Below are 15,494 nucleotides of genomic sequence, written 5' to 3'. Positions count from 1 at the left end.
TGGAAGTGAGGCCCAACAGGTCAGTGGCAGAGGGTGGGATTTGTAAAGTTATTCCAAATGCAAAACAAGACAATTATTCAGCCCCTAAGTGTAAACAGAACTCATCCACTGTTTCATCATCCCAAGGATATTGCATTGTGTGTTTGTCACCATGGGCAGGAATTTTAAGCAGCAACAGCTTGGTGGGCAGAACTAATATATCAGGCTGATGTAGAATAGATCTGCTTCCAATTTTTGCCAGACTTATTCTGGTTAAACATTCCTTTTCCTACTTGTGACAACCCCAAGATATTTTGCTCCCTGAGTCAAAGGGGAAGGTGGCACCCTCCTGCCTCAACATGCAGAACTGACTGGTCTGAGCTAAATCTTACTTCATCCCTAATGACAGTATAGCACCTTCCACCACACCTGAGAGAAGCAGGAAAATTCGGTGCTGCATGGCACTCACAACTCTGTCCCCTCACTGCCACTGCCTGTTCCTTAGTTTCTGTTGCCTGAGGCAATCACCTAACTCTGTCTAATAGCAGGGCTAGCCCTGGGCAACCCAGTGTCTGCATTCTTGACTCTTGTCTGATACTGGGGTTGTAGCTAGGAAGCAACTAGGTCACATTTATCTGAATGGCTTGTACTGAGTTCTCTTTTTGTGAGAGAGGTCAATGCGCTTCATTGTTGGGCATACAGAATCTCTTCCCTTGGATGCATTGCGGGTTTTGGAGACTAATGTCTGTACATGGAGACTGCCAATAAAATGCAATTTGTCCCATTTGCACTAGTACCATCATTGTTTGTGATCTCTTGTGTGCAATGTCATTATATGACTATGGGCACATATTAGAAGTCAATGCTATCACTGATATCACTGGGGAATGCTTGTAAGTAACTTACGTTTTTATTGTATTAAGAGGTTTTTATTGTATTAACAAAACATCTGTCTGAACTGAGTAAGTGTATCATGGGTGCATTTAGTACACACACACACACACAACCTGGTGCCCTCTAGAAAGTTTGGACTGCAACTCCAATCATATGCCGTGCTGGCTCGGCTGATGGGAGTTGTAGTCCAAGACATCTGGAGGGCACCAGGTTGGGGGAGATCTGATATAATTTTTTTTAGATGTGATGTGACAGACATTGCTATGTGAAATGTGGTTGTTAACACACACACTGTGGCAGGTTTCCCAGGGCTAGATGAAAAACATTCAATAAAAACCACAGAAAGATCATCCAGCCCTAACCCCCTACTTTGAAAGGCAAGCCCATCTCTCCAGAGTAGCCTCCCCTTCTGTCAACCTTATGCAGCTCAGACAACAGTGCACCACAAAGAGCGAGCAAGCAGGTGCACTACATTGCAGAATAGCTTTTGTACAGCAAATGTCATGAATTGTGTATGCAAGAAATGAATATGCACACCAAATCGTTCTGTGCTGCCTCTTGTTTTCTCTGCTCCCAAGACAGCAAGAGAGAGATGATTGTTGAGAATACACGTAAGGGATGTGTGGAAACTATGAGATAGTGTGGAAAATACTGGCCAGAGAGATAAAAGATTGTTCTTCCCCTCTGCCCTTATACTAAAAAACCTGTTCCAACCACTACTGCAATGGTAAACTGGTGTTGAGCAAAGAGCCTTCAGAATATCACTTTGTTGGGCAGCAATTGCTAATCTAAGTGTGTGGTGCCATAGTCTCTAAATTAGAACACACAGCGCTGAACTATTTTACAGGTAATCGTTTCTCTGTCTAAGGTTCCCCTAATCTGCCTCAGTAATAATGTTCTGTTGCAGTCAATCAGAGTAACACTGTGGCTAAGAAAGAGAATTGTGATTCATGTGGTATCCAGTTAAAATCTCATCTCTGCCAAGAACTCACTAGGGGATCCTGGGCAAGTCATGTGTCTCTCAGCCTCAGCTTTCCCTATCTGCAATATGTGGGTAATAATCCTGTCCTACCTTACAGGGTTGTTGAAGAGATAAAGTAACACAAGCGCTATCAAAATGTGGTCATAAAATGTGGCATGCAGTAAGAAAAGAAGATGATGACCTGGCCGCCCAGGAAAGTCTGTTCTGTCATAGAATGGTAAAACCAGAATGGATTTGAAGGAAATGTCAGTTCTCCATGTACTCAAGCATTTCCTTATTGCAGTAGTTTTTTTGCACTGATAATTAGCAAAAGCATGAAATACGTCTCAATCACCAGAGCTGTGGATGAATGCAGTTCTGAGCGCTAAGAAAACTGCACAAAGCCTGCATCCATCTGAAAGCCAATAGAACAAAGATAAATTGGTATCGAGATGTTACCCAACAATTGGGCAGAATCCTGGGCTAGACTGACTCATGTGCTGTCTGATGTTGAACAGAGCTCCAGGCAAACTGAACTCACGCTATGGCATCATTAATTGCACCTTTCTCTTATTTTCTATCTCTGGCTTCTTTAGCATTGCCTACAATTCTGGGGAAAATGCACCCATGTGGTCGTTTGAAGGACATGTGTTTGTGAGTGCTCAAGCATGAATGTAACATCTCATGTGCTAGTGTTCTACATGGATGGAGTTGTTACACAAAGTATTTTTTTTAATTGTAATCTCCACCTGAAGTAGTACAGCCCATTCTACTATATTCTGCTGCAGAGAACCTGTGGCCCTCCATGTTAGACTACAACTCCCAACAGTCCCAGCTAGCGTAGCTAACATCTGGAAGGCCACAGGGGAAGGGTCATAGCTCACTGATACAGCATCTTCCTTGTATGCAGAAAACCCCAGCTTCAATCCCCAGCATCTCCAGGTAGGGCTAGGAAAGATTCCCTGTCTGGAAAGCCACTGCCAGTCAGTGTAGACAATACTGAGGTAGATAGACCAATGTTCTGATTCAGTATGACAGCTTCCTATGTTCCTCATTCTTATTCTACTGCATGTGTAAATGAACCATGATAGCTAAAAGGAATTTCTATTTATAGCATGATGCCCCTGAAAACACCAGTTTTGGGGAAACAGCAGTGGGGGAAACCCATAGTCTTCATGCCCTGCTTGTGGATTTTTGGTTGGCCACTGTGTGAAATAGGATGCTAGAATACTGTAGGTGGTGTTTTAGCCTGATCCAGAAACTTTCATACTTGTCTTAAAATATATAAAAATATAAGAGCACACTGCCCCCTTCAGTTTGGTGCTGATATTGCAATTTGGATTTTGTTTTCAATTGTCCATACTCCGGTTTGACCTGCCATATACAGCCATGTTCAACTTGCTACTCTAACTTATCAAGCATCATTGCTTCTACTTCTAGTGTTGAGAGGGTGTATTGTTGCTTATGTATTACTCACAAGAGGGAGGTATCAGCAGGTTTGGGGGAGCCTTGGGGTTTGCAAAATTACCAATAAAACACAAAACAACCCCCCCAATTAGAAACAGCCAAAACAGCCCAGTGAGGACTGAATATTGAATGGACAATGGAATGCTGACTCTCTCTCTCTGTGCATATAGAATGGAAGATTGGTTGGGAATGAAATGGAGTAGCTGGGATCCTGTACAGGGAGCACTTTACACTGCAATTTTTTTCAAGGTCCTACTTATACTTGTGTTTTGTTGCAAGTTTCACACTTATTATATCTTTTTGCCAAGCAAACATTATCAGTAGCTTGAATGACATTCATACCAAGTTAAACATAAGAATCACATGGAACAAAAGCTTCTGAAAAAACAAATCAAGCCATGTTGGTCCGTAAGAAAAGTTCAAAACCCACAGTTGGGCTCCCTATATTAGAAAAAAAGAAAGTAGTGAGCAAGCTTTCAAATTCTGCAAAACTCTTCTTCAGGCTGGATGTTATGCAAAGCAGGAGGAGGAAGCGGGGATGGGGGAGGAAGACAAAAAGAAAAAAATAGGCTGATGTTGTCAAAAAGCTTGTCATAGTAGCAACCTTACCACCAAACGTTTGTTAACTTGAGTAGCACCTAGGCTCAGTCCTTTCTGAAAGTTCTTCCCTAACACCTCATGGCTCAGGTCTGGCTCACTGCCATGGCTGGGTACTCAATAATGAGGAAAGCGTACTTAACACGGGTGGGTCTTGTGATGTTCTTTTTTTTTTTTTTAAGTAAACTAAAATCCTCATAGTCCATTGGTATATTTTAAATAACAAAATAAGAGTACACACTCAATATCTCATATTATAGCTACGGGGTGCTGCAGTTGTGAAGAGTGTTTGGAGACTATCTCAGAGGGCTGTTGTAAGGATAACAATGAGGGGGGTTACCCTCTTGCCAGCCACCCTAAGCTTCCTGGAGAAATAATGGAATATAAATAAATGGGAGATATAAAGAAAATATATGTCAAGTGCTCCCGAGTATTCACTATTGCTTAAAAGTGCTTTTCTGGATTAGAGCTAAATTCACCTAGTCAAATAGCCCTTGCTGTGTGGGGCAAGACCCACCAGAAATTGTCCGATGGACTTTGCCACAAGTATTGATATTCTAGTCATCTAGGTTTAAACCTTACCATTGACTAAAGATAGTGGGGTTGAGCCCTAGCTCAAATTAAGCCCCTGGTGGTCCAATCAAACATAACTTTTGAAACGTTTAGTATCCTAATTTGTACTCCAGAGATTCCTCACTTTGGGAAATAAATTGGACTCAGCTAAGCTGACGCTATCCAAAGTATTTTTGCTATATGGCAAAGGGAAGTTGTTTGTTTGCAACTGCCGTGAATCAATCTTACCAGAAACAAAAGAAGGCTAAAATCCTGAGCCCTTCTTTTGCACAATCTTGTGTCCTGTGTAAGCCTAAGCGTGCTTACTCAGAAGTGAGCCCTACTGTGCTCTGATGGGGCTTCCTCTATGTCTGCAGAGCAGGGGTGTAGTTGTCTGGGGTCTCAGGGGCTTTAGACTCCTTACTTTTGGGGGGGCAGGGTCCCTATGTCTCCAGCATTCTACCAGCCAATCAGCATGAAAGGGGAGTCTGTAAGCCACTGAGAAGAGTCTTCTAACATGCTTCCTTATCCTTTCTTGCTGATTGGAGCCAATCAGAGTGTAAGGAGGTGAGTCAGCCACTGAGAATATTCTTCTCAGTAGCTAACACTCTCCCCTGTCATACTTATTGTCTCCTAGGGACATCTGTTTTTGTGGGAGAACGCATTAACAAGGATCTCATTCTCAACCCCGCAGCAAAAAAGAGGTGAGAGGCATGCCTGTGACTATCATGAAGGGCCCCTGCACTTCTGAATTTGCCAGTACACTACCACCGTAGAGTCTATCAAGTGTACTTAGGAACTGTAGCCTTAGAAACAATCTTGCGTCAGTTCAGCATTTCCACTGAAACCTGAATGCCCAGCAGCACCCAACCACGCAAATTCCAGGTGATTCTCCCCACCGTTTCTTCCGTTCGACCGGGGGCAAGGAAAGCGCCGCCCAGCTCTCCAAAGGGCGGCACTTTATACACAAGACACCCGCCTTCTGGTCCGAGCCTGCAGTGGTAAAACTCCCGGGCGCTTTCGGATGACGTCAAGACTCTGGCGCAGCCGCACGTGGTAGAGTCGGAAAGCCGGAGCTTCAGAGCCGGTGTTTTTGGACGTTGGGTGCAAGAAGCTAAAGTCGCAGGCCAAGCAGAGGAGGAGAGCGACGTAGGTGTGTACCAGCTGTTGTGTTTTATCCGACCAGAAGCGGGGTCTGCAGGATAATGTTCAGTGTATCCCCAGCGCCTAAGAGGAGCGCTCTTGTTCAGGACTGCAGCCAGCCTGGACTCGTCCTTGTAAATTTGGTGGGGAGGGGAAAAGTAATTTTCTGTTTCTCCTCTCCTTACTCCACCTGGTGTGCTGTAAAGCGCTGGAGGACTGCCAATCTCAAAACTGAGCATTTGATAACTTGTGATGGAGGAGGCATGCGGTTCTGGAGAGTGTCTCCTGCCTCCTTCTGAAACGCCGCTGTATAGAAGGGGCCAGGGAGACTGGTCCTCCACACATTGTTGGACTTCCAGTTCCTGTCAACCCCAGCCAGCGTGGCTAATGGTTAGGGACGCTGGAAGTTGTAGTCCGGCAACATCTGGAGGGGCAAAGGGCCTTCCTCTTTCCCTCTGTATAGTATGTGTGAATTTTTATTATTGGACTTAGACATCTGCATAACGAGGGAGTCCTAGAGTATATAGAATCCACTCACTTTTTTTAAAGCTGCCCATTTTGGTTCCAAACTGATAGGCAATCACTCGCCTTTGCTATTAGAGAAAAGGATGACTTGCTGGTTCTAATATTTGTCTTGTTGGTCTAATATCAGGTTTCATACTTGATCCAACAAACAGCGTTTATACCGACTTCCAGGCTGGTTTGTGTATTCACCCATGCACAACTGAACGTGTGGAAAGGACTGTTCTTGCCTCTCACCTCCTTGCTTTTTTACCTGAAGGTTTGAACAGAACCTACACAACTGTACTCGTGGTTGGAGAACCCTTTTAAGTTGTTTAACATGGCAATAATTGAATGTGTTTGGAGTGTGGCCCACACACGTGTTCATTATCTCCAAACTGAAAAAGACTTTTAGGTTTTGCCCTCCCAAGTTCCCAAGTATGTGCAAAGCTGTATGTATAGGTGTTTACATGAGCCCTTACAGACAATATATGAACATATTAGGAGGGATAGGATCAGTGCTTATTTGACCTCCATGTGTTCATTTTTAGGTCTGTAGTCAGCCTTGTGCATACAACAGGACACACATAGGGTCTTTGCATGATTGGGCTTCCTGCTTCTCCCTGGTAGTATTGTGGCTAAGAGACTGTCCAATTGCCTCTTCAAATGTTTCCTCTGACATGAATTCACTTGGTGGCCTTAGACAAAGCCATTCTCTCTCAGCCGGTGTTCCTTATTTACGGTATAGCAGATAATACTGACTAACCTTACTGGGTTGTTGTAAAAATTACAACTAGATAAAGTTTTGAACAACTGAAAGCGCTATAAAAACAATAGTTTTTTTTTTTAAAACTGTATTCTCTCCAGGTACCAGGGTTAGATCTGTAGTTCATAAATTCTGATCTAGCCATGAATCCAGAATGGCCTTAGGCAAGCCACTATATCATTCTCTCCTGTCCATCTGCAATATCATAATAGCATTGACATACAGACATACCTTACGATTGTTGTAAAGATTGCTGAGAAAATATACATGAAATGCCTTCAAAATACTAAAAATGCTTCACATTATTAAATATATTTATTTTTAAATTCAGAAGGAAAATGTACATTTTGAAGTTAAGACTACTATTATTCTTTAGTCCTGCATGGCAGACAACTTGCTGGAGTCTTTTCTCCCAATTATCTATCTGTTGCATTGCTGTGATGCTATACTGGGTGAGTCACATGATTAGTTGCACCCTGCTGGCCCTTTAAATTTATTGCTGACAGTTGTAACACAATACAGTAGGGCCCCACTCATATGGTGGGTTGCATTCCAGACCCCCGCCGAAAAGTGGAACTCCGTCAATAAAATGGCACCCGATGCCTGAAAAATGCCGTAAAAGCGGAACAAGTGCGGTATGAGTGGGGCCTTACTCTAATTGAAAACCGCTATATTAGCGGAACGCCGAAAAGCGAGGCCCTACTGTAGTATTGAAACAGCTGAAGTGCACTTGAACTCTGTGTAGAATTTTGGCCACTGTGTGCTAATTCTTAGAGCTTGAATAACTGGGCATTTGGATTTGCATCTTGATTCAAAAACACATCCGGCTTATTTTAAAGGGGCTTTGTCCTAAGTAAGTGAGTAAAATTGCAGCCATATTTGCATGAAAGATTCATTGAGCTCTTAACTATTACTGCTTACTACAGCAACTAAAATGTATTACTGAACTGGTTGAAAAATAATAGCATTGATAGGCAAAACAAATGACGTTAAAGAAATACATTGCAGGCAATGGGCAAGAACAAGGCAAAAGGGCAGAAGCAAATAAATGTATTCCATGTGGCCAACAAGAAAATTGCAAAAGCTAAAAGTAAAGCAAAGCCAGTAACAACAAGTCTAAAAAAGGTTAGTATCAGAACATTCTCTCATGATATTGTTTTAAAATATTCATCAGGAACGTCTTAGTAAACTCTACTGTGCACGTTTAAAGCAATCAGCCCTAGCTTATGGCATATTCAGTTGCAGAATGATGGAAGAGGTTGTAGTATTGAATTCTGTTAGCCCTGTTCTTGCTTTCAAATCCAAAGTGAATGAATGCAGGAGGGAGATTATGCCTGCTGGTCAAAATCTTAATCTCCATGCTTTCAACTGTGAGGCCAGCAAATAGGCTCCTGGTCTCCCTCTACAAATTTAGTCAACATGCTTGTTGAAGTAACATGACTTTAAGAGAGTTCTCTTAAGCCCTCTGACTGAATCATCATAGAGTTGTAAGGGTCCTATAAAGTCATCAAGTCCAACCAATGAAAGGTTCCAGCTTAAATATACCTGACAGGTGGCTGTCTAGCTGCTTCTTGAACATCTCCATTTCCAAATGACCTGTTTAATAAGCCTTCAGCCCTCTTTGTGGGGAGATTAGATGATGTTGCATCAAAGCAAGTGTTATCCCACTTTCTAGTGAATTTTCTGGTTATTTTCCTTATTGCAAAAAGTCTGCTCTTTTGGGGAAGTGGATTTGTTTCACAAGACCTTCAACTTAGCTTTAATTGTGAAGCCTGAATTGGCTGTGATGTGATTGAAAACACCCAAACATAGTGAGTCTGGAAGCACCCATAGCACTTTACTTGTTTCTTAAATCTGTAACATTCTTGTAAGGTGTAAAATGCAGAGCTGCTCTTGCATATTTTTCAAAGATTTCTCCCTACCCCAGCTTATTATATTATTTATTTATTAACTTTATATTCCACTCTTCCTCCTAGGGCAGCCTAATTAACAAGCTGAGCCATTATGTAAGAATGGTTTTCTTGGTGACTTACATCTTTATTCTAATACATTTTTTACCAGACTTTTGAAATATTAATTTGAGTTAAATTACACTAGGTTATGCTGAATAAAGTTATACTGAAATCTGGTATATTCGGTTTTTATAGCTATTGCACAGTAAATGCTTTAGATTCATCTTGAAATAAAAAAACCTAAACTTTGTTTTCTTTTTCCAAAGATCAATATTGTGAATGATGAAAAGGTTAACATGGTAAATAAGATATTTACAGAAGTACAAAAAGAAGTTAAGCAATTGTCCAAAGCCATTTTGTCAGACCCTCCAAAGAGGCATCAGGTAATTCTTTTAGATTATACAAAAGCAAAAAAGTCAGATCTTTCTTTAACTGTTATTAAATTTGATTTCAGTCTTTGTTCAGATGAGTGTCACACAAGTGTGCTTCTGCTTGCATAGCGAGACATCTTTCCTTTCCTCTCCCTTGCAGCCCCCCAAATCTGCTCCAGAGGGTCTCTCAACTATTGGCAGATGGGCACAAATGGCTATCATGCAAAGTTTTTAGAACGCTGTTCTTCAGTCTTGAGTCCCAATATGCTGGTGGACTGCAACTCCCATCATCCTTGGCCATTGGCTAAGCTGGCTGGGGTTGATGGGAGTTGTAGTCAGACAACATTTGAGGACCCAAGGTTGAAGAACAGCATTTTAGAACATGCAATATTAATCCTGCCGGATACATCCTTTAAATTATTTAAGTGTGAAAATTGTTGAATAATTTAATTTTGGAGGTGGGCAGGGAAATCCACATGGTTTTGCTAAAATGAAGCCTTTAGTTGGAATTCCTAATTAGAAGAGTTTCATCCCAGAACAAGCTGGCACAGGAAGTATATCTATCAGATTGTGCTAGGCATCCTGAAACGTGGAATATTGTGAATATCTGTGGGTAACATTTAAAATTGAAGTAACTTCAGTTGTAGTTTTTCTAGTCTTTTGCATGTCCATATATTTGCTTGATGCTCGCGCTATTGTGCATTAGTGCCTCTGTGTCATAGTTAGACTTAGAGAACCTGGGTTCTGAAATAGTTAAAGAGGCAGGATTGGGCAGATTTTGGTGCTTGTATAATCTTTGTTTTTAATAGAAAGTGGAGGTCCACTAATCAGAGCCAAGTGCAAAATAGTGAGGGGGGATGGGGGGGATATCGTTCTGTACTGTAACTGAATAAGCCATACATTATGCCCCGATTCAAATATGTTGTTACACTGTGTTCATATTAACAATGGTTATCAGTGCATTCTGCTCAAAAGTCCCTGCTTTGCTTCTTCCCCCACTGGGAAGGAAACAAACCAGAGGCTGACTTTGCATTATTTGGAGAAAAACAAATCATGAGTGCTAATTCACACATAACACAGGACCGGAAGAAAAGAAAACAAGACTTTTGAGCAGCATGCACAAGCCCACCACTTATTCACATAAAAACATTATTTTTTTTAATGATGGTTTTATGACTTCTGAACCAGGCTGGTATATATATAAATCTACATTTAATTTAGATCAAATTCAAAACTGAAACTTTTTAGAGCTGTGCAAAGACCTCATCAAAAGTAAGCAATACTAGCATTTTACAGGTGAGGAACACTGAGGCTAAGAGAAAGCACAGGTTTTAACTTTTAGTTTTGCTATTATTAAACATTTGGAAGTTGGAAATCCTTGCCAATCTATTGTAAAAGTCACCCAGATAGCTACCAGTAGATTCTCATCTATATTCAATACACTCTTGACTTAGAACATGCTGCTTTTAGGCTTCCATGAGATGTCTGTAGGGTAGATGGCTTCCGTGAGATGTCTTGAGATATGTATAATGGTCAGATGAAAGTGTATGTGTCTTCCCCATCAGATTTCAAAGACCCTGGACTGTGAACCAGCCAATGTGGATGCTGCGGCTAACTTGTTGTCTCAATTGTAGTGCCAAAACCAGTGTGTCTGCAATCAATATCACATCTCCCGGTATATCAGCAAAAAGCAACTCTTTTATAATTTTTATTTTAAAAATCTTGTTAATGTACAAGCATTGGCACTCTTTAATACAAACTGCAAATAGTGCTTTCTTAAAGCTAGGAATGTGGAATGTAAGAAGTAAAGAAGAAAAGACAAGAAACTTAAAGTGCTAATTAAAAAGGCACTCCACAGAAGTATTCACTGAAACAATGTAGTATCACCTAGCTAATGCCCTTCATTCTACAATTGGCAGTGGAAGTTTTAGACGTAAGGCCAAAATTTTGGAATGACTAGAGAATTTCCAGGTGGCCACATCTGAACAAAATGCAGCAGTCTGAAGTTGTACAGGAAGCAGAGTTGAGATAATTATGAAGCTTCAGTTCTTAAAGAACAAATAAAGAAAACTGGGGTTTTCAGATAACTATTAAGCTACCGTAACATTTCTAGGAGTACCAGTCCCTGCACTGCATTAAAAGGCCACTTCTGTTTTACTGAGTTTAGAAGTTGATCAAAATAACAAAGAACAAGGCAAAAGTACACTGTCTTGAACTACAAAAGTTTACAATAATTATTTTAAATACTTGTGTTATGAAAGTCTACAATATTACATAGTTAGAGGTAGATGAGGCAATCTGGCTGCATCAAATCTAGTAGTTCAGTATCTGCACATCAAAGAGATCACAGACTCCTTCATTATCATCCAGGTTGAAGTTGTAATCATCTCCAGGAGTAGGAGACAGCCGTAAGAGGGGAAAAACTGCAGGGGGAAAGTTTTTTAATTTAAACAGAGTTTGAGTCCTTAAATTCTAATTTAAGCAGAGTTTGTGTCCTACAGCTACAGAAACAGTCATTTGCAATAACCATGTATAGTGCTTTGCAGAAGTAATCAGACCTCTGACCAGAGGTCTCATATTACTGAATTAGGAATGGTACATTGTGATTTCGTTCTGTATGATATTTTATTTTGAAACATTGAAACTCAAAACCAATTATTGTAAGGTGACATTGGTTTTATGTTGGGAAATGTTTGTAAGAAACATAAAAAACTGAAACATGTTGCTTGCATAAGTATTCAACCCCTGTGCTGTGGAAGCTCCCACTTTATACAGACGAAAGAGACTGCCCTCTCGAGGACACAATTACCTTACCATTGGCCTCCACCTGTGAACCATTAAAGTTGCTGTCACACTGTCAGGATAAAAACCTCACTGTCGAAGGACCATTGGTCAAGCTGTGGATCTGAAGGAAAATGAAGACCAAAGAGCATTCTACAGAAGTGAGAGATAATGCAATACAAATGCACAGATTAGGAAAAGGGTACAAAATAATATCCAAGTGTTTGGATATCCCAGTGACCACAGTTGGATCAATAATCAGGACGTGGAAGCTACATCACACCACCCAGCACTGCCAAGAAAAGGCCGTCCCTCAATACTCAGTGCTCAAACAAGGAGACTTGTGAGAGAAGCCAGAGAGGCCAACAATCTCTCTGAAGGACCTACAGAGTTTAGAGGTTGGGAGTGGAATAATGGTGCACCAGTCAACCACATCAAGAGCTCTGCATAACACTGGTCTGTATGTGGGGGGTTGCAAGAAAAAAGCCGTTACTCAAAAAGTACCATCTGAAAGCATATCTGGAGTTTGCCAGAAAGCATGAGAGTGCCCCAGCAGCTATGCGGAAAAAGGTTTTTTGGTCAGATGAGACAAAGATAGAGCTTTTTGGCCAAAACTCAAAGCGCTATGTGTGGTGCAAACCTAACACTGCCCATGCCTTGACACAGCATCCCTACAGTGAAGTGTGATGGCAGCATCATGCTGTGGGGATGCTTATCAGCAAGAACTGGGCATCTTGTTAAAATTGAAGGAAGAATGGATGGAGCAAAATACAGGGAAATACTGCAAAAGAATCTGCTTCAGTCCACTAAAAAACTGAAGCTTGGGAGGAAATTCACTTTTTAGCAGGACCATGATCCCAAGCACAAGGCCAAATCAACATTGGAGTGGCTCAAGAACAAAAAGGTGAATGTCCTGCAGTGGCCCAGTCAAAGTCCTGATCTCAATCCCACTGAGAATCTGTGGCGCTCTTTGAAAATTGCAGTCCGCAAGCCATGTCCAACCAACCTGGAGCGAATCTGCCCCAAATAATGGGCCAATATTTCTCTAACACTGTCTGCAAAGCTGGTACATACCTACCCCAAAAGATTTAAAGCTGTTACTGCAGTGAAAGGTAGCTCTACCAAATATTAATGTGTGGGGGTTGAATACTTATGCAAGCCACATGTTTTGGTTTTTTAAGTTTCTTACAAATATTTCCCAACATAAAACCAATGTCACCTTACAGTAATTTATTTTGCGTTTCAGTGTTTCAAAATAAGATATCATACGGAAAATTACAATGTACCATTTGTAATTCAGTAATATGTGAGCATTTGTCAGGGGTCTGATTACTTTTGCAAGGCACCATAAGTATAGTGGGTTCTAGATGGGTGGTTCTGAATAAACCCTATTAATCTCCTCCCTCTGAAATTGGCATCATTGCTGCCACATTCTTCCAAGATCTTGGAACGCTGTTTTGACATTAGAATCTCTCCTGAAATTGAGGATGTCAAAGGTCCAACTCCAGTACCTGCTGAACTGCTCTCTACCTAGGCCAAATAGAAATCCATCCTAGGTCTGGCTTTGTATTAGGCAGAAAGGCAAACGACTGTTAGAAGGGATAGACAATAGATAATGATTTTGGTACCAAAAACATAGAATTCACAAATGCAAGTATATCTTTATGTGGATTTTTAAATTCTATATCTATTTAAGTCTCAGCTTGTTTTGTAGCCCATACAAATTTTGAATCGAATCGCCATAGCAAAGTAAATACCGTGCAATGCAATTAATTACTCTGGTGAAATCTACTTAGAATAGGCATATAAAATGACTGCCTACATTCTCTTGTGGTGGAATTTAACAAAGTGAAATCAAATAAAGCATGAGACTGAAGCAGTTCCTGACTCTCAGCTCCTTGTTCACAAGCAGCTTGAATAAGGAACTTGTGTTTACACACCTCTGGACTGTAAAATAAGCATTGGGCTACCAAGACATATATTGATGCCACTGTCCAACTCTGCCCTACAACATGCTTTAACAAGTAATTATGCCAAAGTCAACACACAAGAATAAGAAACAAAGTTGTGCCATGAAATTAGCTTTGACACATATATCAAAATGTGGGTTGTAAAAGGAATTTTTAACACACATTATTTAACTGCAGCTTTTCCCTCTAGGTACAAAGTGGAAGGGATAGCCTATACAGCACTGGAAATCCGCTTGTACAATTTGGAAAAAACAGATTTTTTTATGGTAGAATCGAGATGTGTACAACATGAGATGTGGTAGTCTTCAGGCAACAGCAGATATTTTCTACGGATTCTTTAAGAACAAGAACATTCCCACTGGTATAGGGCTGTGTGTATATAAAGGGGGCCTCGTCATTTTTTCAAACAGACAAAAATTGTGAGACTTTTTACAAACCAGTAACATCAAATGTACCATTAAAACAATTAAGCCTATAAATCACAATATAATATCAGCTTTACTATCCTCTCTTAGTTTGTTAAAGGCATGTAAGGAGGTTATAAAAAAGCAGTTGTTGAATTTGTTTGCATCATCCAGGATAAATATATGACATTCTCAGTCAGGATTCTACTAAGGAGGGGTGACATAATAGCAGGGATATCAGAAATGCCACATACCCCTTTTCACATTTCTAGCTGCAGGAAAATTGTGCTTGGAGGAAAACTTATGCAACCATTTAGATTAATACATCTTACTGGGGGCAGTACTAATTTGGTGGTGCAAAGCCCCCACATTCTTACTTATGGGCAAATCCAAAAGGAAAAAAATGTAATGGTATGGGGGTGGGGGAGAATCATATTTGGTTAAAGCTTTGGCCTAGACATGATGCTAGTACAGTCTCCTTGTACATGATTTGTAATAGCCCAAGTTTTATTTGGGGATGTAATTCACACATCATTGGCAATGTATAGTGTCAGAACATTACATACTAGCTTGTGCAAAAAGAAAACTTGGGCAAAGAGTTGGGGCATTTCTGGAGAGATTAATAATATGAGATTCAGTTTCCCCAATTCTTTATTCCTATGTGTTGGCATGGGGGCATCATGGGTTGAATCCTGACTAAGTCAGTCCCTAATCTTACTCTGCAGCAACATTAAGAGGATAAAATGAAAGGCTCAAGTGTGTTGCCTTACCTTGGAAAGTTGGTGGACAAAATACTAAATAATTCTGCAAAAATGTTGCAATAATTGGTAACAATTTCCAAGTGGGAAAAGGTATGACAAAAAAATAGATTAATGTAAGTGGTGATCTGCTCATTCAGAGTCTGCAATAAAAAGATCCTGTTTCAGTTAACCCTGGTCAGTCCTGAGAGTCTGGATCTGGTATGTTTTAATATGTTTTAAAGTACTTTTAGTGTTTTTGTTTGCAACCCTGGGCTCCTTGTGGAAGGATGGGATATAAATGTAATAAATAAATAACATTAGGAGGGAAACTCACTGCCTTGTTAATGGCAGGGAAAATCCACCTGCGCCAAACCGAACAGGTAACAAAATCTGTCTGTTTCAAGTATTTGTCTATC

The 15,494-nt window shown here is 40.7% G+C and overlaps 2 protein-coding genes across 2 annotated transcripts in view; one reads left to right on the top strand and one right to left on the bottom strand.

Annotated features, from left to right (window-relative positions):
* Nucleotides 1–5,433: 5,433 nt before the first annotated feature.
* On the top strand, nt 5,434–15,268 carry RBIS (ribosomal biogenesis factor). Its single transcript, XM_061602412.1, has 5 exons — nt 5,434–5,603; nt 7,869–7,985; nt 9,079–9,195; nt 10,749–10,858; nt 14,125–15,268. The coding sequence occupies exons 2-4, from the start codon at nt 7,872–7,874 to the stop codon at nt 10,815–10,817; spliced, it is 300 nt and encodes a 99-aa protein (XP_061458396.1). The 5' UTR covers nt 5,434–5,603; nt 7,869–7,871; the 3' UTR covers nt 10,818–10,858; nt 14,125–15,268.
* The window catches only part of E2F5 (E2F transcription factor 5), a 29,370-nt gene continuing 24,737 nt past the window's right edge, over nt 10,862–15,494 (bottom strand). Inside the window, exon 9 of the mRNA XM_061602397.1 lies at nt 10,862–11,606. Within this exon, the coding sequence (XP_061458381.1) occupies nt 11,497–11,606 (110 nt within the window). The 3' untranslated portion in view covers nt 10,862–11,496. The remainder of the gene's footprint in view (nt 11,607–15,494) is intronic.

This window comes from Rhineura floridana, chromosome 1, assembly GCF_030035675.1.
Source record: "Rhineura floridana isolate rRhiFlo1 chromosome 1, rRhiFlo1.hap2, whole genome shotgun sequence".
Classification (NCBI taxonomy): Eukaryota; Metazoa; Chordata; class Lepidosauria; order Squamata; family Rhineuridae; genus Rhineura; species Rhineura floridana.
This window is presented reverse-complemented; position numbering and strand designations above follow the sequence as displayed.